Here is a 27,889-nt window from a genome sequence, read left to right on the forward strand (position 1 = left end):
TTTATCTGTTATAGCATGAATCAGACTTTTATTTCTTTTTATGGTTGAATTGAGACCTCAATCACACCTCGGTCATCACCCGAGACCTTGGTCACGTCGGGGTCACCACCTGAGACCTCAGTCATGTTGAGGTCACCACCTGAGACACTGATCAACACCTGCGGAGGTCTGTCCTTCAGACCCTACTCAGTGACAGATGAATGAATGCACTCTCACACCCAGTACAATGATTTCGAGTGGGCTAGGGATGGTTGTCAACTGCTTTCAGAGGGCGATTACAGCCAACGTACCGCAACTTCCTGTCCTCCTCACATTTATTCAGTATACATTTAATAACAGAGGTTCTAAGTCAACATGCCTGTGGATAATTAACACGGTTAAAAGAGTGATTTTATGATAAAAGCTTTTGGTTCCGGGGTCCAGAGTAAACACCATTAACAGGTGAGTCCCCTTCGACCTCCTCCTGAGAGGACCATCCAGCACAAAGTTTACATGAGTAAACAGAGCAGAGACAAAGGGAGGTGGGGTAAACAGACTTAACTGGGGAAGCTTTCATTGTTCCTAATCTTTTACCCTATGACTTAAAATTCTAACATAATGAACTGGCTGCCTTCAGCCGGTTCCACTAAAATCTTCTGGCCTTCCAAAAGAGACTATAATCTTCTTTTGCTAATATTTCTCTAATATTTAGCCAGCCACCCTGAGTGAATTCCAACACTGAATAATATTTCATTGTATGAATATACCACATATCATTTATGCGTTTGTATGTTGATGGACATTTGGCCTGCTTCCACCTTTTGTCTGTTGTGACTAATGCTGCTGTGAACATTGTGTACAAGTATCTGCGTGAGTTCCTGCTTTCCACAGAAGGACTCTCTTTTGCTTTACAAATTTATCAACTTCATCCAGAAATAATGTCTAGAAAGGTCTCAGTGATTACTAATCTAGCCAAGTCCACAACTTGGGTTTGGGTGTTGTTCCAGTCACTCACCTGTCAGCTTTTAGATCCATGCTTTTTCCTTCTTTGCCTATGCTGTTGATGTGACATGACATAGCCTAGACTCCCTTGTGCTACACCTTCCAGGTAGTTTTAGCCCATGTGAAGCCCTGGAAGGAGACCAAGGGGCAGAAGAGAGAATATCCCTCTATCACTTTGCTTCTGGTGGTGTCTTTGCCAGTGGCTGCATCTCCTCCTGGTTCCAGTTCCTACTGCAATAGCTTACTGGGTTCCAACTTCTGCCAGGCAGGCTGCTACTTTGAGGTTCTGCCTTGTCCTTTGTCCTTCCAGCTTCAGGGAAGGTAGAAACTTCCTACTGTTGCTAATCTGTGGGCTGCCTCATTTTTGAGTTTCAAAATTCAACTCTTTTATCAATTGTGCTGTCAATTCCCTGCATTATGTTCCTTCTTTTAAAAACACCTGGAGTGGCATCAGTGTTCCTAACTGGAACCTCACTGATGAATCTTCTACTGGAGAAAGAAGGTTCAATGTTTCTTAGGGCACAGAACATGAGGTAGTGACTCCTGGTTATCCTCATTATATAATCCACCTAATAAGAATATTTAGCTATGATTCTGCCTCCAGCCTCTTTTGTAGTTTAGCATGGCCATGTGAACAAGTTCTGCCCAAAGTGATGGAACCAGATGTGTTGGATGGACGACTCTAAACCTTCTTTAAAACTCAGCTGTTCTATACCCTCTGCACCTTCTTCTCTTCTTCTTCCTGTGGTTTGGAGCATAAATGTGACCACTGGAGTTGCATCCTGGAACAGAAGGACAAGGACCTCATTCTAGGGAGGGCAGTACCAAAAGCTAGAGGGAAGCTGAGTCCTTGAGAACTCTGGAGCAAAGCCTCCACCGCAGCCCTGCTCTTCTTACCTCTGCAATGTTACATGAGCAGCAAATAAAATTCTCTTTTGTCTAAGCGGTTGCTATTTTGAGTCTGTGCTTATTGCAGCTGAATCCTAACCAATTCAGGATCCAAATCATGAGCTCTATGTCTGTCCTAGACTGCTGATGATCTTTCTTGTACCTTTCTTTACTTAATTAAAGCAAGGACCTTGATCATCCGATCTTATCCTAAGATTCTGCCTCCTCCTGTTTGTACTTGGAATTGATGTATGCTCATCTGTGAAGCTTTCAAAAAGCTTTATGCCTTTTAACAGCTTCTGCTTTGCCTAGTAAGTTTTCTCTGAAAGCAGGGTAAGATCTGGCCACTGAACAAGCTGATATCCAACCTAGAAAATGATTAAAACCTGCATGTTAGGGAATTTTTAATTAAAAGCCTGGGAACATTGTTCCTTGGGTATTAATAAAGTCAGTAAAATGGAGAACTAGCATGACCTAACATCACAAGACAGACCATTAGTGTCCTAGTCTGTTAGCCCCTCTTCATGGAGCTGATGGGCTGTAACTGCACCTAAGGAATGCCAAGCATAAATAAATGTCACCTATACGTTACTCAAGTAGGCGTCAATTAGAAATGTGGACTTTTGGAATGGTGGTTCCCAAACATTATTATGTGTGAAAATCATTTGGGGGAATTTGTCTGAAATGAAGATTCATATTCTTCCACTCATGATTTAGTTGGATAGGGTGGGGGCCATGAGCTGTCTCTTCAAAAGGACCCTAGGTGCCTCTAAAGCACGTGGTCTATGGACCACACGATGAGAAACATCGCTTCTGGGGAGCTCATAAAGGCTGTGAAGCAGCCACAAGTGAAGAGAGCTGTCATCAGCTGGAGGTGGGATTAGAGAACATTAATTGATGTCTACCACATGCCTGTGGCTCTGCTAGGCATAATCCAGACATCATCTTAGTTTATGTTTACAATAAACCTGCATAATTATTATTGTTACCCTTGTTTTACAGTGAGCAACCAGAGGCTCAGAGAAATTAAGCAATTTGCCTAAAGTTATAACGCAGCTTTAAAGCTGGGTGTGTTGTGTGCTAAATACATTCTGTTTATTCCTCTGTACAGTTTTGCTTTATACCCTTCTTCGTCGTGCTTTGTGCTCCCAGATGCTGACCTATATAGAACGTCTCACGGGGTGATCTGCCTCTGGCTTTTGTTTGGGTTGGGTTCTGCCAATGTGAAGTGCTGGGAAAAGACTGGAAAGAAGTAGGAGGGTCAGGGTGTTTCTTCCCCTGGCCTCCTTCATTGCAGATGGCCATGGCTGCTGCCCTTGACCAAAGGTCACAGCTCTTGTTGCTAGCTCTTTCCACATGACTGTCTTCTTCCAAGTTCCTGTAACTCTTCCTATTCTGCTAGAGAGAACATCAAACCTCATGCTGATAGTTGGTGATTCCTGTTTTTCTCTCTAACTAGGATGAGGTAGTATGCTAACTTTTTGTTTCTCTACAGCTTACCCTTGTACACTCTGAAAACATAGCCATTTCTTCATTAAAGTCCCCAAATCACTCAGTCATTTGAACATTACATTTGTTTCTTGCCAGGAGCCTGTTACAGGTTGTTTGGCTCTGAATTTTCCTCTTTCCACTCTCTACAACCCCTCACTTCACCTTCCCCACATGATGATGATTGATGGTGATGATGACAATGGCAATGATAGCACGAAACTTACTATATGAGCACTTATTATATGCAAGGTGTTATGCTGAGTACTTTTATATGAATACTCTTAGTGCTGAGCACTTCATAGGAATACTCTTACTTAATTTCCACAACTACCCTATGTATTAGGCACTGCTTCATCCTCATTTTGCAGAGGAGGAAAATGAACTTCAGAAATTAAGTAACTGACCCCAGCAGAACGGGTAAATGTTGGTGGCAAGATATGAGCAATACTTACTCCTTCTCCCAGGCATCAGGGCCATCATCACACGGTATTTTCCCAGCTAAATGTGTGAGTAAAATTCTTGAAAATAAAGATGTTGAAAAGTCGATGTCACTTATTTTGCAGACTTGAATCTAAAAAAATGCCTTTCATTTCAAAAACGAATATGTTGTACACATGATATTTTTTTCCTACTTTCTCCATCACAACTCAGTTCAGACCCCCTCCACTGCACAGATGGCAAATTGTAATAGCTGCTTAACACGCCTGCAGCCTCTCCCCATTTTATTCTACATCCTGCTTGTCACACCATCCTATAAATGTTCCTAAAATTTATTTTGATTATGGTCATGCTTCTGGAAATAATCAATATAATTCAAATGATTACTTATAGATAGAATAAGCTCAAATTTTTGGTGATACAAAGCCTTCAAGGATAAGATCTTTCTTGATTCCTAAATCTTTTATTACTATTTCAATAGGTTTTTGGGGAACAGGTGGTGTTTGCTTACATGAATAAGTTCTTTAGTGGAGATTTCTAAGATTTTGGAGCACCCATCACTTGAGCAGTGTACACTGTACCCAATGTGTAGTCTTATATCCCCCACTCCCTTCCCACCTTTTCTCCCAAATCCCCAAAGTCTATTGCATTATATTTCTGCCTTTATAGCCTCATAGCTTAGCTCCCACTGATAAGTGAGAACATATATTTGGTTTACCATTCCTGAGTTACTTCATTTAAAATAATGGTCTCCAATTTCATCCAGGTTGCTGCAAATGCCATTATTTCATTATTCTTTATAGTTGAGTAGTATTCCATTGTGTGTGTGTGTGTGTGTGTATGTGTATATACATATATATAGTATATATACACACATATATATATGTATGTATGTATGTATGTATGTATATATATCTCACATTTTCTTTATCCACTCTTTGATTGAAGGGCATTTGGGCTGGTTCTATATTTTTGCAATTGTAAACTGTGCTCTTACAAACATGGATGTGCAAGTATCTTTTTCATGTAATGACTTCTTTTCCTCTGGGTAGATACCCAGTAGTGGGACTGCTAGATCAAATGGTAGATCTACTTTTAGTACTTTAAAGATTATTCCTGAGTTCTTTTTTCAGACTTGAATATGACAACTCCCTTATATATTCAGAAGCCTAAAAAAAAAATCCAACCTATAGGCTTTTGCTTAGGGAGTTCTCTTTGCTTAGAATTCTACTCCTTCTTTAAAAATTCCGTGAATGCTCCCCTTACATTCTTCACTTAGTCCCTGGGTCTCTGATGACATTAGTCCCATATTTCCTGTCTTGTGTTATCACAATTTATGCTCATGTTTAAGGACATTAATTCCTCTCTCCCTAGTATCCTCCTCTCAGCACATCCTTGTATCCATGACACACAACAGACCTGCATTCTTGAAACATACTCTCTGGTTGCAGAGACCATTGAAGGTATTTAATAATTACTAAAGGAAAGAAAGATTTAAAGCTTCCCCCACTTTCCTTACACAACAAGAAATTTATACCCAAGATGTTTGTTGTCACTTTCAAGAATGAGGATGGGAAGAGGCACTAACATTTTTGCTGATGCTGTTTTTCCTGCTCAGAATGTTTTTCTTCTATGCACCTCTTTAGAGTGTATTCATCCTTCAACCTCAGATATTGCCTCTCTAGTTAGAAAAAAAAAATCACTCCTTTTTTTATACTGCCTGTTTCCTCTGTTTGATCTCCTTTTCTTCCCACTCATGCCTCAGACCTAATACTGTCAGTTTACCTGCTTGTTTTTCTATCTCGATGAGTATGTGGTGTTCAATATCTATTCCAGTCTGTCTCTAGTGTGCTTCATTGTATTGAAGAGGCTATAAAGCCAAATACTAAATTTGCAAGACTCCCTTGCAGCTAGATTGAAGGTTCAGGAAATTAGATAGTCTTTTGTGAGATTTGGATAGAGAAAGTAAGGTACACTGCACACCCACAGCTGTAAAGACACTGAGTTTTATATGGCAGAGCTCTGAGAAACAGCCAGGACTTCATGTGTATATACTGGCAGTTGCAATACCTGTGGTTTTCTGAACCCTCGATCACTGCTAAGGTGAGCATGCTCTTGACTTCAGTGATTTCTGTAGTATTCCCCTGAATTCCTACCTACCCTTGTGAGGCAGAGAGTTGCTGTCCTCACAATGCCAGATGAGTGGTCTTGTTCAGAAATCATTTCTAGAATGCCAGAGAAGAACCTGGACTTCTTTGAGCCCTTCCAACAATGTTGTAAGCACCTAATTCCCTATATTAAATACTTTCTGCTGAAAATAACTCATGTGGTTTCTAGTTCCTTCACCTGAGCCCTGACTAGTATTCCTACCAGATAGAAAGTTTGTTGAGGGCAGGGTCTGTATCTTTTTTTTTCTTTGTATCCTCTCTATCTTGGACATAGCAGAAAGATTTTTATGCATGTTTATAGGAATAAGCATTTGGCTAGTCTCAATGCACTAAATGTACTCTGTTACCTCATTCAATTCTCACAACAGCCCTGTGAAGTCAGGATAATTAGTCTCATTTTATAAGTACAAAGGCAAGGTTCAGAAAGATTTAGCAAACTGCTCAAAGCATCTGATATAGGACTTATAGCTGTTATCAGATTTCAGGGAAAATCTGCAGTCTTCAAAATCCTTGTTCTTTTTATTACACCACTGCTTCCTTATACGATCAAAGAATTTGAGAAGAAAAAATGAAACCTGGGTTATGGTCATATGCATATGAGAGCAAGGGCCAGCAAACTATGGCCTGCAGCCAAATCTAGCTTACCCACTTTTTTTTATAAATAAAGTTTTATAAGAACACAGCTGAACACATATTCATTTACATTTGTCGATGGCTGCTTTTGTGCTACTACAACAGCAGAGTTGAGTGGTGGCAACAGAAACTATCTGGCCCACAAAGCATGAAACACTAACTGTCTAGCCCTTTATAGAAAGTTTGCTGATCTCTATTTAGAGCATCTCTGTAAGATATAGTTGTGCTAAGCTTATCCAAAGTTTCAGATTAATTTTGAAACAGGTCTAGGTGATTGAAAATGATACATAAATTCTGAGGCTCATGTGCACTTGGGGTCTATATAGTGGCTGTGGCCCTCACTAAGTCTCTCAGAAAAGAACCTTCTTTTTGGTTTTCTTAGTTGGTTTATTTTTCTACTTCCATCTCTGTACCATACCTCTCCTTCTGAGAAACTCTGTTCTCCTCAGCTCTGTATTTTCTCTTCCTGAGAGAGCTACTTTTTCACTTGATTTCAATAATAACCATCATTTTTTGACCACAAAGGCTTTTTCTCTAATTAATTCCTTTAAACACCTCCAATCATATCTCCAACAGTGTGTCAATTATTTCTAGTTTTATGTTTTACTATGACCTCACACTCTATAGGTCCAAAAGGCCGTTAATTATCTATCTTCTCTTGAGTGTTCTGTCTTTACTACCATCCTATGATTCTTTTCATATTTGGGCTTGACATCAGTTGACGTCCTCTGCCTTTTTTTTTTTTTTGCCTTAGAAATGTGCCTGCATCTTGCTATTTCCTCTGTATTCCTGGGATCACTACACCTTTACACACTTTCACCATCTCATATCTGGATTATTTTAATCACCATGTAGAGGCCTCTCCCTTTCCCCACACACCCTGCAGTGCTCTCTTAATCTTTAGCAATTGCTACTTTTATTATATTATACAGCTTTGCTGAGCTTTTGGCTGTTTATCTGTTCTTATATCAAATATAAACACCCTCTGACTGCTGCTCTACACTACTCCTGTCTCTGAATACTTCAGAAGTTCATAGACAAAAATCTATCAGTTGCAGCCTCTGTTGCTGATTTTTACTTGAAAGGCTGCCCTCATCCCCTCCATGCCTTTGATTCTCACATCCTTCCAGGTCCAGATCACATCCCATCTCATGAAGCCACTTTCTCTTATCTTTTGTTCTGTTGTCTAAACTCTTACAGCCTTTACACCATTTACTTATATATTGTCTTAGAATATCATTTGGTATGGGGGTAGTCTTTTCTCCTCCTCATTTAAATACATTTATTCGTCCCTTGGCATCTGCTTCTACCATCCCCACCACGCCCATCTCTGATTACAGCATTTATTAAACCACTTGTAGAGTGAATATCCATGCAGGACATGCTCTATGTATTTTTAATATATTATATCTAATACAACAACATTTTTGATCATGATTTTATCTAAAGTGCACAACTGGGGAAATTGAGGCTCAGAAAGATTAATAATGAGTCCAAGTAAGAATCATCTAGTAAGAATCAGAGCTGGGTTCAAAGGCTGTGTTAACTTCAAAATTCCTGACCTTTCCAGACTAAACTCACAGATGATATAGACACCGAGCAAGGGAAACTTAGTTACCTTGACTTGGTATTAAATGAAATAACAGTATTCCCATAGTTACTACTAAGGAATCTTGTCCTTTCTTAAGATGACTAAACCGCACTGGTAGGGAGACAACCATAGAAAAATGAGAATTTGCATCCACAAAGAGGAGATTATATTATGTAGGTCTCAAAATTGGAGTTTTCCCTCCATCAAGAGCCACCGGTGCAAAACCATTAATAGGAAGTATTTAAGAGATGCCCTCTCTGTCACATATCTGCTGTGGGATTTAAGGAAGGTATTTTCTCTCCTAAACACTCACATATCTAAACGAGAAATCCATGTGGAATGTAAACCACGTTATGCCCCTGTATTGACATATTAGTTCAAAACTCTGATGATATGCAGTTGTGAGAGCAGCAGGGAGGAAAATTGGATAATCTGATGGCAATTTGCTAATTTACAATTTGAGAGAACTTAATCTGTATTTTCTTCACTTATATTTATCCACTTGGCCAAGTACAAAGCAACAGCTGCAGTGGTGGTTTTGGAGTTCCTCCAGGATGTGAATGTGAGTCCTGCCAATCTTCCCTCTCCCTTTTCTGTGGGTACTTTCCTGAAGTGACTCTATTGGCAACCCTAAAGGGCTAAGGTTTATTAAGAAGTATGTCAAAATTAACAAAGAATTCTCTCTATCCATAGAAAGCATGCTATATTGGGACCTTTTGGTATAACAGACAGAATGTATAACAAGAGACTTCGAAAAGAAATATGGTTCTTCTAGGCAGATAGTGCTAGCTGGGGGTAAAGGTGAACCAGAGACAGTTAGTTTACACACTTCTGAAGAGAACATCTCCTGTGATCCCATTATTGCATTTTTTCCTAAGTCTCAAATATTTATCCTGGTTTCTATGATTTGATGGAAAGAACAAATGCTGAAATGTATAAAGGTTTTCATTTCTGATAGAAATTTAGTGATTATCTTGCATTGAAATGTGGCTATTTTTTGACATGTGCATATGTGTGTGCATGTGTGTATGTGTGTGTAGAGGGAGAGAGGAGATAGAGGGGAGATCTCAGATGAATAATTCTGAATTTTTACTTGGAAGAGATTTAAAGTTAAGGTTCTTGATGAGGTGATTTGTGTCTTTAATCTTGCTCAAATGTAAAATAAAGTGTAATTCTAAACATCTTCAAATGTTCCTAATTCCAGATCTCACTATCCCCATTAACTTAAAATCAAGGAACAAATATAGGTTTGGCATTTTCTATGCATTTTTTCTGTATCTGCTCAACTATTTTAATTCATAAATTCTATAGCATAAAATAAAATCGAAATACCATTTGTTCAGCAGGGTAATGTGACTCAGTGGTTGCCAGTGGAAACCTGAAGATATAAAATACACCAGCTTTCTTCTTTTTTTAACATTTTATTTTGAAAAAATTATAGATTCACAGGAAGTTGCGGATAAATGTACAGGGAGGTCTTGTGTATATCAAAATGAAGAAACTGACATTGGTATAATCAATCAATTTTACAAGCACCTGTGTGTATGTGTGTGCATATCTATAAAATTTTATCACACATGTCACTTTATTCATGATACAGAGATGTTCTGACACCTACAGAACTTCCTTGTGCTATCCTTCCATAGCCACATCCATCACTCACTCCCCATCCCCGACCCCTGGCAACCAAAAAATTTTTTTTGCCATCATCTAGAATGTTATATAGAGAGAATCATAGAGTATATAACCTTTCGAAATTGGCTTTTTCTCCACTCAGCATAATTCCCTTGAGATTTATCCAGTTTGTTGCCATGTTTCAATAGTTTGTTTCTTTCTATTGCAAAATGGTGTACCATGGTATGGATGTACCACTGTTTATTTAACCTTATACCCACTACAGGATACTAGATTGTTTCCAGTCTTTGGCTATGACAAAGTGGCTATGAACATTACTATACAAGTTTTTGTATGAACATAGATTTTCATTTTTCTGGGACAAATGTCCAATAGTGGTTTTTTTTGTTTGTTTTTTTTTTAAAAAGAAACTTCTTAAAAACTTTTTATTTCTGCCTTATGCATTAAGTCAAGTAAAACTAATTTCATGCACACATTTACCTAGTGTCTTCCTGCTCATACTTAATAGATGACTATCTTATCTCACCTCTCAGAAAGATTCTTTTCCTTTATTTCTGACCAAAAGCTTTAGAAGACTGGCTTAGTGTTTTATTCTTATGGAGACATGCTCATATGGAACCACTGCCATTTGGTCTTGGTAACTCAACTGCTTTTCGCAGCTCATCTGAAACAACAATAACAAAACTCCCAAAAAGTGTAAAGTCCTATTCCTGTGTTCGAGTTTTAAAACTCTGATACCTAAAGATAAACTTAACCACATATAATCAAAGACCAGGTCAACATAGAGATTCACCTTGAAATTATAGGCTGTTACTGTAATTTGCATAAATAGCTTCCTCCAAATCTCCTAAATTCCCGAGTTTAGATTTTCCCAGGAGAAAGTGAGAGATCCATCACCTTACCCTTTGGTAAGCCATCTGTGGGGTGAAGAAGTTCCTCTGAGTCAAAAGAGAGCCATGGAGTCTGTCAGGAATTAGGCACTGGGAATGGGATCACAGGAAATGACAGTGATGAAGCAGAGACTTGTTACTCTTATGTGGTTCTTTGAGGGCTTGGGATGAGTGTCTTAAAATAATTATTTTGGAATAAACCTCATAGCATCTTAGATGCCATCAGAAGGTTAGAAAAAAAACCTTCCAGAAGCCTCCCATTAGAGACAGTGCAGGGAACCCAAAGCTGAACTACCTACCTAGGAAAGGACTAAGGAAGGAAAAACTGCTGCAGGCAGAAAAAGCATCCACCACTGTGGGACTGTTAGAAACTTCTACGGGGTGCTGGTTGGTGGGGGCAACATCTGCTGAATGGAGTTATTACCAGGTTTTCCCCTAAGAGCTGCAGTCCCAGCATCAGAATGAAGAGATCTAACTGCTTAGGGGTTTCTGGTGCCATCTTCTTTTTGGCGTGAGTTATTGAAGTGCTGGAGGAGGGACGAATTTCAAAAATAAAATGAATGATACAAATGTTGTCAGCTTATTTTTCTGTCTCATGACATAGAAAACAAATGAGCAAAAATTCTAGAACTATCTCACATGCTGTTTGAAGGAAAGTGCCCATGAGACTTGAAGGCAACAGATGTCACATACTGAAAGGAGGCAGACGACTAACAGACAAGGTTTGCAAGGGAGGTGTGAAAGCCAGTTCTGTTATCTTGACCCTCAGCCATATCAAGAGCATATGAAAGTTCAGAGCTTATGTTTAAGAAAGATTTATTTAAAACAAACAAAATATGAAGTATTTGGGGAGGATGTGGAACAATTAAAACTCCCATTGACTACTGGATGGAGTATTAATTAGTACAATCACTTGGTGGTACTGGAAGAATCTATTAAAGCTGAACATATGTGTTATGGGATGAATTATGTCCACTCCCTGCAAAATTAATATGTTGACATCCTAACCCTCACAGGGTTTCGCTTTGCCCAGCATGCCTGGCTAATTTCTTTTTTTGTTGTTGTTGTAGAGATGGAGTCTCACTCTGTTGCCCAGGCTGGTTTTGAACTCCTGGCCTCAAGTGATCCTTCTGCCTTGGCCTCCCAAAGTGCTGGAATTACAGGTGTGAGCCACCATGCCTGGCCAGAGACAGGAACTTTAAAAAGGTAATTAAATTAAAATGAGGTGATTAGGATAGGCACTAATCGAATATGACTGATGTTCTTATAAGAAGAGGAAATTTGGACACAGGAGAGTGAAGACCATGTGAGGACACAGGGGGAAGATGGCCATCTACAAACAAAGGAGAGAGGACTCAGAAGAGACCCATTCTACAGATACCTTGATCTTAGATTTCCAACGCCCAGAATTGAAAGAAAATCAGTTTCTGTTGTTACCCAGTTTAGGGTACTCTGTTGTCGTAGCCCAAGCAAATTAGTATTCACACAATCCACCTGTCCTGTGGCCCAGTAAATCTACCAAGTATGCACCACCAGAGATGCACAAATATGTCCCAAAGCCATGTCACCCAAAGACATGTCCAGTTATATTCAGAGTAGTCCCAAACTGGAAACTAGTTAAGTACGAGAATTGTGGAATGCATAAATAAACTGTGGTATGCTCACATGTTGAACAATTTCCAGTAACGAATAAATGATCGAGAACTGCAGACAACATAAATGAATCTAATGATGAAAATGTTGCAGAGGGCAGACACAAAGAGTACATAATGTACAATTCCGCTTATATAAAGTACAAAACAGACGAAGCTACTCTTTACTACTAGAATCTGGCATTGTATTTATCTTTGGTGGGGCAGTAGCTGGAAGGGTGCAACAAGGAAGCTTCTGGGGTTCTAGTAATGTTCTATTTCTTTCTCTGTGTGCTTGTTGCATAGGTATTCAAATTGTAAAAGTTTGGTGAATTGTACAATTAGTATACGTGTACTTTTTTGTGGTATACTTCAATGAAAAAGCTTTAGAGGGAGATTTTCGATTAAAAAAGTGGGCAAGAGTCCTTCATCTCTTAAGTTGCTTGCATTAAATCAGTAAGAAGAAAACAAATAATCCCATCAAAAGTAGGCAAATAACATGACCAAATACTTCTCAAAAGAAGATGTTCCAATGGCCAAAAATGTATGAAAAAATTCTCAGTATAACTAAACATCAAGGAAATGGAAATTAAAATTACAATGAGATACTACCTTGCTCCTATAAGAATGGTCTTTATTAAAAAGTCAAAAACCAATAGATGTTGGTGTGGTTGTGGTGAAAGGTAAATACTTAAACACTGCTGTTGGGAGTGTAATTTAGTACAAACTCTATGGAAAACAGTATGAAGATTCCTCAAAGAACTCAAAGTGTTTATACCATTTGATCCAGCAATCCCACTACTGGGTATCTACCCAAAGGAAGTTATATGAAAAACACACATGCGCACGTTTATTGCAGCCAATTCACAACTGCCAATGAGTGGATAAAAAAATATGGTATATATATCATGGGATACTACTTAGCCATAAAAAGGAATGAAATAGTGTCTTTTGCATCAACTTAGATGGAGCTGGAGGCCATGATTCTAAGTGAAGTAACTCAGGAATGGAAAACCAAATACCCATATGTTCTCACTTATAAGTGGGAGCTAAGCTATGAATATGCAGAGGCATACAGAGTGATATATAGAACTTTGAAGACTCAGGATAGTGGGAAGTGAGTGAAGGATACAAAACTACATATTGGATACAACGTAGTCTACTTGAGTGATGTGTGCACTAAAGTCTCAGAATTCACCTCTATATAAGTCATCCATGTAACCAAAAGCTGCTTTTATTCCCAAAGTTATTGAAATAGAAAAAATATTAAATTGCTACTATTTACTTGAGGGAGAGAAGAAGGAGGCACTCCTTTCTGACCCCAACCCTGGGGAGGGGGCTTTAAGGGACTCTCAAACAAGGTGACATATGTCTCTAGGAGATTGAGGGACAATGTGAGAAATGTAAAGAGCCTGAAGCTGTGGCTCGCTAGCTGCTCTGGTGGCAGACTAAATGAGTGATTTCGATGCTGAAGACAGTTTGCCCCCAAGTTTGGCAGGGAAAGCGCTACAGCAGCACTTCTTGGGGTAAGAGCTGGACCATCTTGCATGAAAAAGTTTGTATGGAGAAGTGAAGGACTATTGAGGGAGGCCCCTTAAATGGAAAAACACCCCTAAGCCACAAAGCTGGAGGTGAATACTCAAAGTATTCCAGCAATATAAACAATATAGTTTATACACCGTGAATATTCCAGAAACATAAACTTGTAGAAAGGTACAGATGCCTCTGCCATAGGTGAGCCACCTCCAGTAATGGGGGTGGTGGGATGGTGGTAGTGTCTTAAGAAAGCATCAAAGAGCAAACAGTTGCCAGCCCTCAAAAGCAAGGGTCAGCTTATGAGTATTCATCAAGTAAGAAGTTTCCTGACCCACTTCCCTCCCTTCACCTGTTCCGATCATGAAAAGGTCAGACACTCCTAGCCAGCAAGGGAAGGAGTTCTGTGTGACACTGGCAGAGGAAGGTGGCTTATTTTTCAATATGCTCCACTCTGCGAAAGAGAGGCAAACCATTACAATTTGAATTTTAATTCATAACTGAGCTATCAAACCCCTAGCAGAAGTTGTAATCCAGATAATTAAAACTACAGAGAAAATTCAAGGGTTTATAAATTGATGTTATGCTGTAAACCTTTTTTTTTGCTTTTATTTATTTTAATGTATTTTTTTAGATGGAGTCTCGCTCTGTTGCCTAGGCTGGCATGCAGTGGCATGATCTTGGCTCACTGCAACCTCTGCCTCCCTCTGCCTTCCGGGTTCAAGTGATTCTTCTGCATCAGACGCCCGAGTAGCTGGGATTACAGTTGCCCACCACCCTGCCCAGCTAATTTTTGTATTTTTAATAGAGATGGGGTTTCACCATATTGGCCAGGCTGATCTCTAACTACTGACTTCGTGATCTACCCACCTTGGCCTCCCAAAGTGCTAGGATTACAGACGTGAGCCACTGTGCCTGGCTTCTAACCCTTATACTTAGAATGTTTGCTTCTCTCCCAGGGCTACACATCATTTTCAGGCCAGATCAGCTCTCCTTCCTCCATAATGCAGACCAATAGGAGCTATGCATCCAGCAGAAGTAGGAGTGAGAAAGAGGGAACAAACTGAGGGTAATTCTGAGTGATCGGGAAGGGGTTGATGGCAATAATCAAAACACAGATGCAGGAGAAACGAGCAGGTTTGGTGGTTGAGATAATACATGAGTTCAACTTTGGTATATCAGTTTGAGATGCCTGTGGGATACAAAGGTGAAAATCTTCATTGGACAGCTTGGCATTCAGGAAGGAAGCTTAGAACTCACTAGGGTTAGAATCATCAGTATATTGGTGGACTTCATGTCTTAGGAGTAGGTGTGGTTCACCAAGGAGAACACTGAATCGTTATTTTTAAAGGAGTGATTAGTAGAGGAGCCTGTAAAGAAACTGCAGAGTAGATAAGGAAAAGGGAAAAGTGAATTTCCTGAAGCTGAAGCAAGAGAATCCCTTGAAGAAAAAAATGATCAATTGTGACGAAATTCTACAGATGTCATGGAAAAGAAATGCTGCACAGTATTGATTTAACTTCAGAGGACTACAGTTATATCAGAACGCCTATCTAGTGAAACGAAGTTGGGAGTGAAAGTCTAAAAACAGCAGACAGTGGAATAAATGGGATGTGGCAGAATGCAGGTAATTCATATGGACAACTCTAGAAATGTAGCATAGTGAGAAAGGAGGGCAGAAGCTTAAATATGGAAAGGGTTAAGGGAAGGGACCCTAATGTTTTCTTCTGCCATGAACTCCAGTGGCAGTTGGTTGAACATTCTGGATCCCTTTTCAAGAATGTTTTTATTTTCTTTTTTTGTTTCTTTCAAGAATGTTTTTAAATGCAACAAGGATAATAGGAAATTATAAAAATCACTTTGTTATATTGAAAAATCATTTGTCAAAATAGTTTTATAAAAATCTATGACAGAACAATGTATGTGCATCTTTGTCAATCCATTAATTATTGGCAGGAATAATACCATAATTTGAAAGTAGTGATGAGTGCAAATAATATTTCTAGATATCTTCAGCAACATTTATATGATTAAAAAAATTACTGTGATTTGGTGACAAAGTCACATGTACTGCTAAGAACACTGAGGTTTTGTACCCTACATATATAATAGAAAAAAGTTGAATTTCAGCAAAAAGTTAATAAATATATATTATTTATATATTTATATGTATACCATATAAAATTATATATAATATACATTACATATTCTAGATGTATTTACATATATATATCTTATCCAAATTTATCAGCCTTCCTGAATTCTATCCATGGTTCCTTGAGAAAGGAAGGGATCCCGGGATCTCAGGTTAAGAATCCCTTGCTAAGAAAGAAGAGATGTTTTATTTTATTATTTTTTTTAGAGAGAAAAGTAGGCCAGGCACAGTGGCTCATGCCTGTAATCTCAGAACTTTGGGAGGCTGAGGTAGGTGGATCACTTGAGGTCAGGAGTTCAAGACTGGTCTGGCCAATATGGTAAAACCCAATCTCTACTAAAAATACAAACATTAGCTGGGCATGACGTTGCATGCCTGTAATCCCAGCTACTCGGGAGGCTGAGGCAGAATTGCTTGAACCTGGGAGGTGGAAGTTGCATTGAGCCGATATTACACCATTGCACTCCAGACTGGAAAAGAGAGCAAAACTCTGTCTCAAAAGAAAAAATAAAAAGAAGGAGAAAAGTTGTTTGTGAATAGTGGAAGGTTTTTAGTCTTACTATGGCAGTATGACAGCATAATACCATGTGTATGGGTAAACTTTGGAGCTCCACTCTTTGGGTTTAAAACCTGGCCTTTCTATTTATGAGCTATGTGACATTAGGCAAGCTATTCAACCATTTAACTTCCTTAGGCCTCAATTTCCTTCTCTGTAAAATGGAGATGATAATAATAAGTCATCTCACAGGTGGTTGTGAATACTTTAGCTATTATTATCTCGACCACTTTGTACTCACCCACTACCCCTGGCCACACAGAATGCCTTCAGTTCCTCCATGTACCACATTCTTCTTCCCCCAGAGCTGCTGCTCACGTTGTCTTTCAATCTGGAAGATTCTCCCTCCTGTTCTTCACCTGACTGACTCCTCCACCCTTTGGGGCTCAGCTTAAAAACTCCCTCCTCAGAAATCCTTCTCAGAGGTGTCTCTGAAATAGGCCACCCACAATTACTCTCTCTCTTAGCATTCTTCATCACAACTTGTGATCATTTTATTAGTTCTTATGTCTGTAGCGAGCTCCATAATAATGGAAGCTGTGTCTGTCTGGGTCCCCTCTGTTGCTACGTGTCCACCACATAATAAGCTCTTCATAAATATTCACTAAATGAACCATTGAATAGGGAGCAACTGAAGTTATAAGGTAGATCCCTGGCTACGTGCCTGTGGGCAGTGCATCAGCTTTTGACATGGATATGGGTTTCATTAGTCTGTTCTCAGTCGTGTTCTGGAGCTGGTGGAAAGCCAAACACATTGCTTACATTAAAATGTTTACAAGATAGCATTTAGCTTTTTTTCACATACTAGAAGAACCCTTCTCTCTGTCCTAGGCTGAACCAAGTAAAGCAAGACCTGCATATAAAATTCTGGGCTGTGGTATAACAGTTCACATTCATGTAGGCACTACATATGATATCCATGGGTAATGTTTCCACTAAGCCAATATTTTGCTATCCAAGTGCTAGAAGAGACACTAATCTAGCATTCAGGAGCCACGCTTCCAGTTCTTGTTTAACTGTTCATATTTAACTGGGTGATTTTATGCAAGTCAACCTCTCTGGGCCTTAGTTTTTTCACCTTACAGATAGCAATTTAAAAATATTTGTTGTGGCAGAGACTCCTAGCTATTCACCAAAATCCATTCTTTCTTTCATAAGACAAGACTGTAATTCGAAACTTCCCTTGAGGCAGGTGTGATTCAGGTCTTGCCAACAGAATGTAAACACAAGTGATGTTTGCAACCTGTGTTTACTTGCTCAAGACTCTTTAGTCAGGCTGGAATGGCAAGGACTGGAGCAATCTCAAAAATGGCGCATTAAATATAGCAGAGCTGCTGTCACACTGGAGTCCTAAATGACTGTGGGGGACAGAGTCACCCATTGACCTGCAGCCTTTGGTTAGGACTGTTAAATGAGAAAGAACGAAGCCATTAACTTTTTGGAATATATCTGATACAGCAGCTAGTTTGTTTAATATATATGTCCTATCTACACTACAAATTGTGAGAGATAGATCTAATGTATGGGAATGAACAGTTTGGGGAGGTGACAAGTGCTGCAGACATTTGTCATCATTATTACTACAGAGAAAACAAGTATCTAGTAGAATGTCTGACATAGGATGTTTAATATCTGTTGAATGAATGCATGAATATCTTGCTGAAAAAAATTCTGAGATTTAAAAAAAATCTACACCCAACGTGGTGGCTGATGTCTGTGATCTCAACACTTTGCGAGACTGAGGTAGGTGGATTGCTTGATGCCAGGAGTCTAAAATGGGCCTGAGCAACACAGCGAAACTTCATCTCTACTAAAAAAAAATATAAAAATTAGCTGGGTGTGGTGGCATGCGCCTGTAGTCCCAGCTGCTCAAGAGGCTGAGGTGGGAGGATCTCTTGAACCTGGGAGGCAGAGGTTGCAGTGAGCCAAGATCACACCACTATACTCCAGCCTGGGTGACAGAGTGAGACCTTGTCTTCTTTATGCCTCAGTTTTTTTTTCTCTGTAAAATGAGGATAATAGCAAGACCCTATCTCAAAAACAAAAAAATTGGTACAACACAACATCACTGGCAATATTTGTTTGCACAGGGAAAACCTTTAACTAATTCACTTGGGCTCGTATGCGTAAAATAAAAACCTATACATAGAGGCTTCTTTTAAGAAGATTATTATTTTCTTTTTAATACTTTTTCCATAAAATTATAAAATACTAAAGGACATTTTGATAGAAAGGACATGAACCCTTAATATCACTACCTAAAGACAGCTCATTCATTTTTGCCCAGTGCCTTCTAACTTTTATCTATGTGCATGTCTATTTTTAATAGCTATAAATCTGCTTCTTTTTCTCCTTATTTTTAAATAAATTTTAATTTTTACTCAGTAAGGAAGGCACAGGCTTGATAATTCTCCAGAAGAAATTTCAACAAAGAACCACCTAATATTTCCAACAGTTCCAATTTAATTTTGCCAAGGGGGTTCCATTCTTATTAAAAAGCATACCAGGGAGAGAAGGTGATTTTTCTAAGAAAGTACATGGAGTTGTTAATTCTGACTACAATTAAGGTGATCAAGATTATAAATGTCACAATTTTCCTGCTTTCTATTTAAGAGCTATCTTGCGGGTCTCACAAAGATTACCTGGAGGGCAAAGGAGTGCATGTGGACTCTATTCAAGGATATAAATGAATTTAATAATTAATTCAACAAATATTTATTGAGTACCCACTACATCTCAAACAGAAGGTGAACTATAATGAATAAGACACCATCCCTACCCTTGAAAAGATTATAGTAGGGATAAAAAAAAACAAGAAGATATTGCTATGAACTTAAAGTAGGGGTAAGGCCAGGGAAGGCATGTGGGAGAAGTGGGACCTGACATTTGGCTTGAAGTTAGACAGACAAAGGGGTAGAAGGGAGGTTGCCAGTCACATGGGTCAGGATAAACAGATGCAGTAAAGAGCATGGTGTTCATGGGACTGTAAGTTATTCTATATGCCTAGATGTTAACAGAGTCCACTGGGGTGAGAGGATGAGAATGGTGTGGTAAGTGGAGGTCGTACCATAGACAGCGGTAAGCTTCATGAGAGTAGTGATTATGTAGGTTTACTGCTGCCTAGAACAGCACCTGGCACATGGGTATTCAATCTATATTTGTGGAATGAATTAACCTACACCATGCTATGCAGTTGACTCACAACTGGTCATAGGGATTGGCCTCTTGTTGCAAAGGAAGAGCAAACATGGCTGGGAAGGGATGGCTACTCTTCTCTCTCCAGAGCATGCATCTATGCTGGTGCTTATTGGTATGCTGGGTATGCACGTGACCACTGCCTGCTTTTCAACACAGGGATGCTGCTTTAGTCTTGCTGTCTGCTGCTAAATAATAGAGATGAGACAATGGAACCCTAATCTGAGAATTGCCTCCTTACCCTAATTTCATTTTTTAAATAGCATCAGGAATGCCACAAATGTAGCTTCTTGGGACATGCTTGTAAATGAAAAGTACTAATGTCATTTCCAACTCCTAATCCTAGAGCAGAGTTGGGGTGGAAGGGGAGCTGCAGAAGAAACAAGGGGAAAGACTGAGGGGGAAGCTGTGAAGACTTCTATTAGTTATTTCTTTGCTCCCCCAGGTTTATTGAGGCATAGCTGACAAGTAAAAATGGAATATATTTAAGGTATAAAATGTGATGTTTTGACATATGTGTGCCTTGTAAAATGATTGCCACAATCCAATTAATTAGCATATCTATCAACTCACACAGTTATCTTTTGTGTGTGTGTGGTAAGAACATTTACAATCTCTTTTAGCAAATTTCAAGTACACCAGGCAGTATTATTAACTATAGTTACGATGCTGTGAATTTGGTCTCCAGATCTTATCATGACTGAAAGTGGGTGCCCTTTGTCCAACGTCTCCTCATTGCTCCCAACCCCAGAACCCTGGCAGCCTAATTGTTTCTTTATTCTTGATTGTAGTCCTCTCTATTTTTGAAAGTATTTTTAGCTGAAATTGAACATCAATGATGTAAAAGTACCAGAAGTCTTACTCTCTAGGGAGATGAATGGATTAATAAACTGGGTCTAGCAATACTGAATAATTTGGAGGCAAAAACCAGATTTGACTCACAACAGCCCAGCAGGGTGGCTTACTTTGGAAACATTTTGCCAGCGCTCTGCTGAGCATACTAAAAATGCACGGTGCTGGCTGCCTTCATGCCGGGAGCCCATGGATTCAGCTGCTGAAGAATGATGTGAAATTAAAGAGAGAATGAAACGTGTGATCTTATTTAATCACACCTGGTGCTTCAATTTCTTAATAATAGCACCCTGCTACACTGTCGAATTGGATGGATATATGCATATATTTATGAATTATCGCTAGAGGATGGATTAACTCTCTAATGCCTGCCAATCCATTGCAGGGATCCAAAATGCAAATGACAACTAAGTTTTCTCATAAGGAACTCAGAAGCAACCGTTCCAGGACCAGGATTGACATAAAATTACCATGACTTAGGGGAAAGCAGTGAAATGTCACCTCCTAAAAGGAGCCAAAAACTCAGGGTCACAAGTTAGGGGGAGGCTTGAGGAAGATTACCTATTTTTTCACCCAAAGCGTATCCCTGGTTATACTCTGTCTGCTCTGATGACTGAGTGACTTACACTACTTTAGATTTCCAGCAGGATGACAAATACCAAGAAGAGGGAAAGAAAGCCATTTCAGCTTATTTAGGATTGTGTATCTGTGAGGAATTTAAAAGTTTCTAAATCTGTATATGAATTGATGCCTAGTAGAGACCACCGTCCTCCATCTAGCTCCCCAACTAAGGAGTTGTTACTTTAAGGTATCTGGGGGTTTGTCCCGAGTATCAAACATAACTTAATCCTTCTGGACCCATATATGTTTCCCTGGTTAGTCAGATACTTTATGGCAATGGGGTGCAAAACTGGCCTAATAAATCACTCTCCATAAAAGACAGCAAAGTGCATCGTCTAATTAAGAAATGCTTATTATGGCTACATCTTTCATTCTTTTGGGGCAGGTGGATGCCTTCTACATGATTCCATTTAGCAGCAAAATATAAATGCTTAGATATAATTAGCTTAACATAGCCAGCTTTACATCCCATTTACAGTGAAGCAAATTAATGTTGAAAGCAACTAGAAAATAGCTATTTTGGTCCCTTCTGTAAAGTGACCATGCAGGGGCCTGCTGACATACACATAAGAGATTCCCCACAGATGCACTGCTACTTCAGAGATTTGTTTAAAAAGACGGACTTGGTGAGGGAATTACATAGGGAATACAAGAATGGACTGCCCAGAATTGTAATGTGATTGATTTTTCAGGAGCATGGGCTTGCAGCTTTTTGTTTTTGTTTTTAAAACAACCTCCTAAAAAAATAATTCCAAAAAAAAAAAAATTATTCCTACTGACAGAGACCCAAGTAATTGAAAGTGCTTTTGGTTTCTTTCTTGCACTGAAAATCCAGAATGCGTTCTCCATTTCCATAGCCCTTCATCACAGTGTTTTGGGATGCTCTGATTACCTCTTCTGAGGCTTAAGGCCTCCTGAAAGCAGAAAACCTGACTCATCTGTCTTTATCATTCACATCCAAAGCATAAGACATAGTATCCCCAAGCCACAGACACCCCATAAACAGGTGTCAATTAAACGATTACTCCATGTGGATTGTTCTAGAGAATAATCAGCAGTCTCCCATTATATAGAAGAAAAATAAATAAATGTCAGGGGAAGGGTGGAAAGATGGCAGGAAATCAAGTGAAGTTTCATTGAAATTAATTCTCTCATACTTAAAAATAACTTCTAAATGGATCCTTTTAAAATCATGGAGTAAGGATCTACAATAATAAAATGTTGATTCAAAATAAAGACCTACTTATTTTGACATATGGCACATATCTGTGGCCCCTTGAAGATCTTTAGTATTCAGGGTTCAAGGCCCCTTGGCAGGAGGGTGGGCAAATCTGACTGGCAAAGATGGCCTGATAGATGGGGCTTGCACCAAGGTCCTGATATCTCCCATTCAGAAGACAAATCTTCAGCTTGAAAAGTTGTGAATGCCAGGGATGTCTTCTAAGGTTTGCCAGATCTGTTTTCCATCTTCAAAATGCAGACTATGGGCGACACATTTTCACCCATTTAAAGAGTCTTATTATAGATACTACGTATTTATAAGCAAATATATAACAATGTAACAGACAGTTCACATATATCAATAATTCCTGATTATATCTTAGCTCAGGAATAACATGGTCTGCTCTCTTCACCTCTTTTGAGTAGACAACCAATAGACATGATCATGCCTCCTCCGTTTAACCCCCACAGAAACTTGCCCTTACTTTTAGGATGAAACCAAAATCCTGATTGCAGCTTTACGAGATGTTACCAATTGTATTGATTCCCATCTTGGGCCTTCCTTACTATGCACTTCTGCTAATTTCTTCAGACCAACTTATTTCTAGTCCTTGGGCTCTTCCTATGGGCTGTGCCCTCTATTATGTTGCTATTCTCCTACTTCTCTGCTTTTCTAGTTTTTCAACTGTGTTTCAGATTACTGGGCACTTCATTAATAAATCCTTTCCATGACCTGGCAATCTAGGTTCCCTCCTTATGTACAATTATAAAGCAATTTCTTTACAACTATTATTTAATAATTATTTGTGCAATTCTTTAATTCCTATGTTCTATTTTATATTTTAAGTGTGACGATAAGAGTGAAAAGGTATGTGTTGTTCGTTGTTGTGTCCTTAGCACCAGGCCCAGCACATAGGAGGTACTCAGCAAATACATGCTGAATGACTGAATGTGTCTTCAACTTCAGGTGACCACATACTTGAAGCAGCAGGCAGTGTGATGTAGTGCACAGCAGCTGGATCTCAGGCTGGGTTTGAATTTAGCTTCTGCCCTTGACATCAAGAGTGGGAAATCATGGAAGTCACTGAGTCTCACTGCCCTCAGCTGTTAGTATGATGGCGCACACACAGCACTGTTGAAATGATGCTCTTCCTTGTTCATAGTCATATCACGGGTCATACTGTCATGTTTATAACTCTATCCACCTTTTTTGTTTCTAAGGGAAGATCTCACATGCAAGCAAGCATCCCATCTTCCTCCCTTCAGTAATCCAAAGAGGAGGAATAAGAAAAAGCTTATCTTAGTGCTAACGTAGATTTTTTAATATAAAATGCTTACAAAGGAATTTTATAAGCATCTAGAAACCTGTATGAGATGCCATGTAAACAGTCTCAAATTGAGGAAAGACATGTAAGTCACCTCCTAAGACTGCAGCACTGTGGTTTACTGAATATTATGCAGAAGAAATTTGGGAAAAGTATAAAAAAATCACTAAATGAGGAAGTTGGGCAACATACATGGGTGGAAAGAACATGGTATTCTGCGGAACCCCCTTTCCTATCTTGGACATAAGGTCATCTAAGGCCACAGTGGAGTGGCCTACAGAAGAGACAAGAAGTGGCCAGTCTTGGCAAATTTTTCTCTTAGTTTATTTTTCTTTTAGTTTTTTTTCATATTATAAATAATCATATATATATAACGGAGTTATTGAAATTGTCATGATTAAAATTATTAAAATGAAATTGTTACATCAAAACTTAAGTTAAAAATCATTTAAAAATTAGTATTACTATGAAAAGGCACAATAAAACAGACACCTGTTCATTAGCTCCTGACATTAAGAAGTAGAACATTAGCAGCATCTTCAAAGGTCTGGAGTGCATCTCCCTGATCCCCATCCTTCACGCTCCACCTACGGTAATCACTATGCTGTACTTGTGTTCATTATCCACTGAAAAAACCAACACTTCTATCACTTAAGTATACATCTCTAGTGTAAACAATGTACTACTTAGCTTTGCCTGTTTGTGAAATTCATGTGAATGGGACATTACACCATGTTTTCCATTATTTGACTCCTCTGCTCAACTCAACTTTCTTCTTAACCTTTATCTATATTGATGTATGTGGCTAACTAGGTTTTATCTTCCAATACACAGATATAGCACAATTTATGTCATCATAACTGCAATTGAATGATGGGTTTATGTATAGTTTTGGCTATTACTTGACTTTTTTTGTGAACTTCCTCCAACATCTATGGGAATATTAATAAGGACTGAGATCCAGGGGCCAGGGCAGTTTGTAGAAGGAAGAATAGCTTGCTTGTATGCAACAACATGTAACGTGTAGTGTAGGGAAGAAAACGCACGTGACTCAACTACACAAAATTCCCATGAAAATGGGGATTTTTCTCTAACTCAGTTGTGACCAATGTGGCCAATCCTAAAGAAATAGAATCACCATTCTGCGGAACTGGACAGGATATCGTCCCAACTCACGTATGTTCTACCCAATTTGCATGGGTAGACATTTTACGTAAGATAGGAGACGTAGCTACATTGGATTAAGTATACGTAAGACGTGGAGACATGGGTCCTGATGCAAGAGTTCCTGGATATGTAGAAAAATGTGAAAGCAAAGCTCTACTGCTGGGGCTGCTCACAGATGTGACTCTTCTCCACGCTCCTTGGGCTGCTGAATGACAAAACTTACTATGTAAATACACATCATGCAGATCACAACTTAAGAGTGCCTGAGAATACAGAGAAGTCACCTAGACACCACTAAAGAGTAAGTTATAAAGTAGGTCCCCAACATGGAATGAAAAAAGTTCCTAAACACAAAAGGAAGAAATAAATATAACATACAAAAGATTAAAGAAACATATACTGATTGCTAGAGAAGACGGCCAAATAGGAACAGCTCTGGAGTGCAGTTCCCAGCAAGAACGCAGAGGCCACTGCAGGTGATCCTCAGGCAAGCAGGGTCTGGAATGGATCTCCAGCAGTCCTAGAGCAGAGGGGCCTGACTGCTAAAAGGAAAACCAAAAAACAAGAAGAAATAACTTCACCATCAACAAAAAGGACGTCCACTCAGAGACCCCATCCAAAAGTCAGCAATGGCAAAGACCAAAGGTAGATAAATACACAAAGATGGGAAGAAACCAGTACAAAAGGATGAAAACCCCCAAAGCCAGAATGCTTCTCCTTCTCCAATGGATCACAACTCCTCACCAGCAAGGGATCAAGCCTAGATGGAGAGTGAGTCTGATAAATTGACAGAAACAGGCTTCAAAAAGTGGGTAATAACAAACTTCTTTGAGCTAAAAGAACATGTTCTAACCCAATGCAAAGAAACTAAGAACCTTGAAAAAAGGTTTGAAGAAATGCTACTGAGAATAAACAGCTTAGAGAAAAATATAAATGAATTGATGGAGCTGAAAAACACAACAGGGGAACTTTGAGAATCACACACAAGTTTCAATAGCAGAATCGACCAAGCAGAAGGAAGGATATCAGAGATTGAAGATCGACTCAATGAAATAAAATGAGAAGGCAAGATTAAGAAAAAAGAGTAAAAGGAAATGAACAAAGCCTCCAAGAAATATGGGATTATGTGAAAAGACCTCATCTATGTTTGATAGGTGTACCTGAATGTGACAGAGAGAATGAATCCAAGCTGGAAAACACTCTTCAGGATATCATCCAGGAGAACTTCCCTAACCTAACAAGGCAGGCCAATATTCAAGTCCAGGAAATACAGAGAACACCACAAAGACATTCCTCAAGAAGAGCAACCCCAAGGCACATAATCGTCAGACTCATCAGGGTTGAAATGAAGGAAAAAATGCTAAGGGCAGCCAGAGAGAAAGGTCGGGTTACCCACAAAAGGAAGCCCATCAGACTCACAGTGGATTTCTTGGCAGAAACCCTACAAGCCAGAAGAGAGTGGGGGCCAATATTCAACATCCTTAAAGAAAAGAACTTTCAACCCAGAATTTCATATCCAGTCAAACTAAGCTTCATAAGTGAAGGATAATTAAAATCCTTTATGAACAAGCAAGCACTCAGAGATTTCATCACCACCAGGCCTGCCTTACAAGAGCTCCTGAAAGAAGAACTAAACATAGATACGAACAAGCAGTACCAGCCACTCCAAAAATGTACCAAATGGTAAAGACCATCAACACAATTAAAAAAGTGCATTAACTAATGGGCAAAACATCCAGCTAGCATCAAAATGGCAGGATCAAATTCACACGTAACAATATTAACCTTAAATGTAAATGGGCTAAGTGCCCCAATCAAAATCCAAAGATTGGCAAACTGGATAAAAAGTCAAAATCCATCAGTGTGCTGTATCCAGAAAACCCATCTCACCTGCAAGGCTACACATAGACTCAGAATAAAAGGATGGAAGAAGATTTACCAAGCAAATGGAGAGCAAAGAAAAGCAGGAGTTGCAATCCTAGTCTCTGATAAAATAGACTTTAAACCAACAAAGATCAAAAGAGACAAAGAAGGGCATTACATAATGGTAAAAGGATCAATGCAACAAGAAGAGCTAACGATCCTAAATATATACACATTGAATACGGGAGCACCCAAATACATAAAGCAAGTTCTTAATGACCTACAAAGAGACTTAGACTCCCACATAATAATAGTGGAAGACTTTAGCACTCCACTGTTAACATTAGACAGATCAACAAGACAGAAAATTAACAAGGATATCCAGGACTTGAACTCAGATCGGGACCAAGAAAACCTAATAGACATTTATAGAACTTTCCACCCCAAATCCACAGAATATACATTCTTCTCAGCACCACATCACACCTACTCTAAAATTGACCACATAATTGGAAATAAATCACTCCTCAGCAAATGGAAAAGAATGGAAATCATAACAGTCTCTCAGATGACAGTGCAATCACATTAGAATTCAGGATTAAGAAACTAACTCAGAACTGCACAATTTCATGGAAACTGAACAACTGGCTCTTGGATGTTGATTGGATAAAGAATGAAATGAAGGCAGAAATAAAGATGTTCTTCAAAACCAATGAGAACGAAGACACAACATACCAGAATCTCTGAGGCATATATAAAGCAGTGTCTAGAGGAAAATTTATAGCAATAAATGAGAAGAAAGGAAATATCTAAAATCGACACCCTAACATCAAAATTGAAACACCTAGAGAAGCAAGATCAAAAAAACTCAAAATATAGCAGAAGACAAGAAATAACTAAGATCAGAGCAGAACTGAAGGAGGTAGAGACACAAAAAACCCTTCAAAAAATTAATAAATCCAGGAGCTGCTTTTTGGAAAGATCAACAAAACAGACAGACCGCTAGCCAGATTAATAAAAAAGAAAAGAGAGAAGAATCAAAGAGATGCAATAAA

General features: G+C 39.0%; 1 protein-coding gene across 3 annotated transcripts in view; it reads right to left on the reverse strand.

Annotated features, from left to right (window-relative positions):
• Positions 1 to 27,889, reverse strand: part of SAMD12 (sterile alpha motif domain containing 12) — a 418,645-nt gene that overhangs the window by 109,935 nt on the left and 280,821 nt on the right. The window contains exon 5 of one of the 3 annotated variants that reach the window (XM_032246424.1): positions 776 to 1,763. The exons of the other annotated variants lie outside the window; for them this stretch is intronic. Coding sequence (XP_032102315.1) covers positions 1,675 to 1,763 — 89 coding nt within the window. The 3' untranslated portion in view covers positions 776 to 1,674. Of the gene's footprint in view, positions 1 to 775; positions 1,764 to 27,889 lie in introns of those variants that run through there. 3 annotated transcript variants of the gene reach the window in all.

Source organism: Sapajus apella, unplaced genomic scaffold (genome assembly GCF_009761245.1).
Source record: "Sapajus apella isolate SASKATOON/1434 unplaced genomic scaffold, GSC_monkey_1.0 scaffold3, whole genome shotgun sequence".
NCBI classification, from domain to species: domain Eukaryota; kingdom Metazoa; phylum Chordata; class Mammalia; order Primates; family Cebidae; genus Sapajus; species Sapajus apella.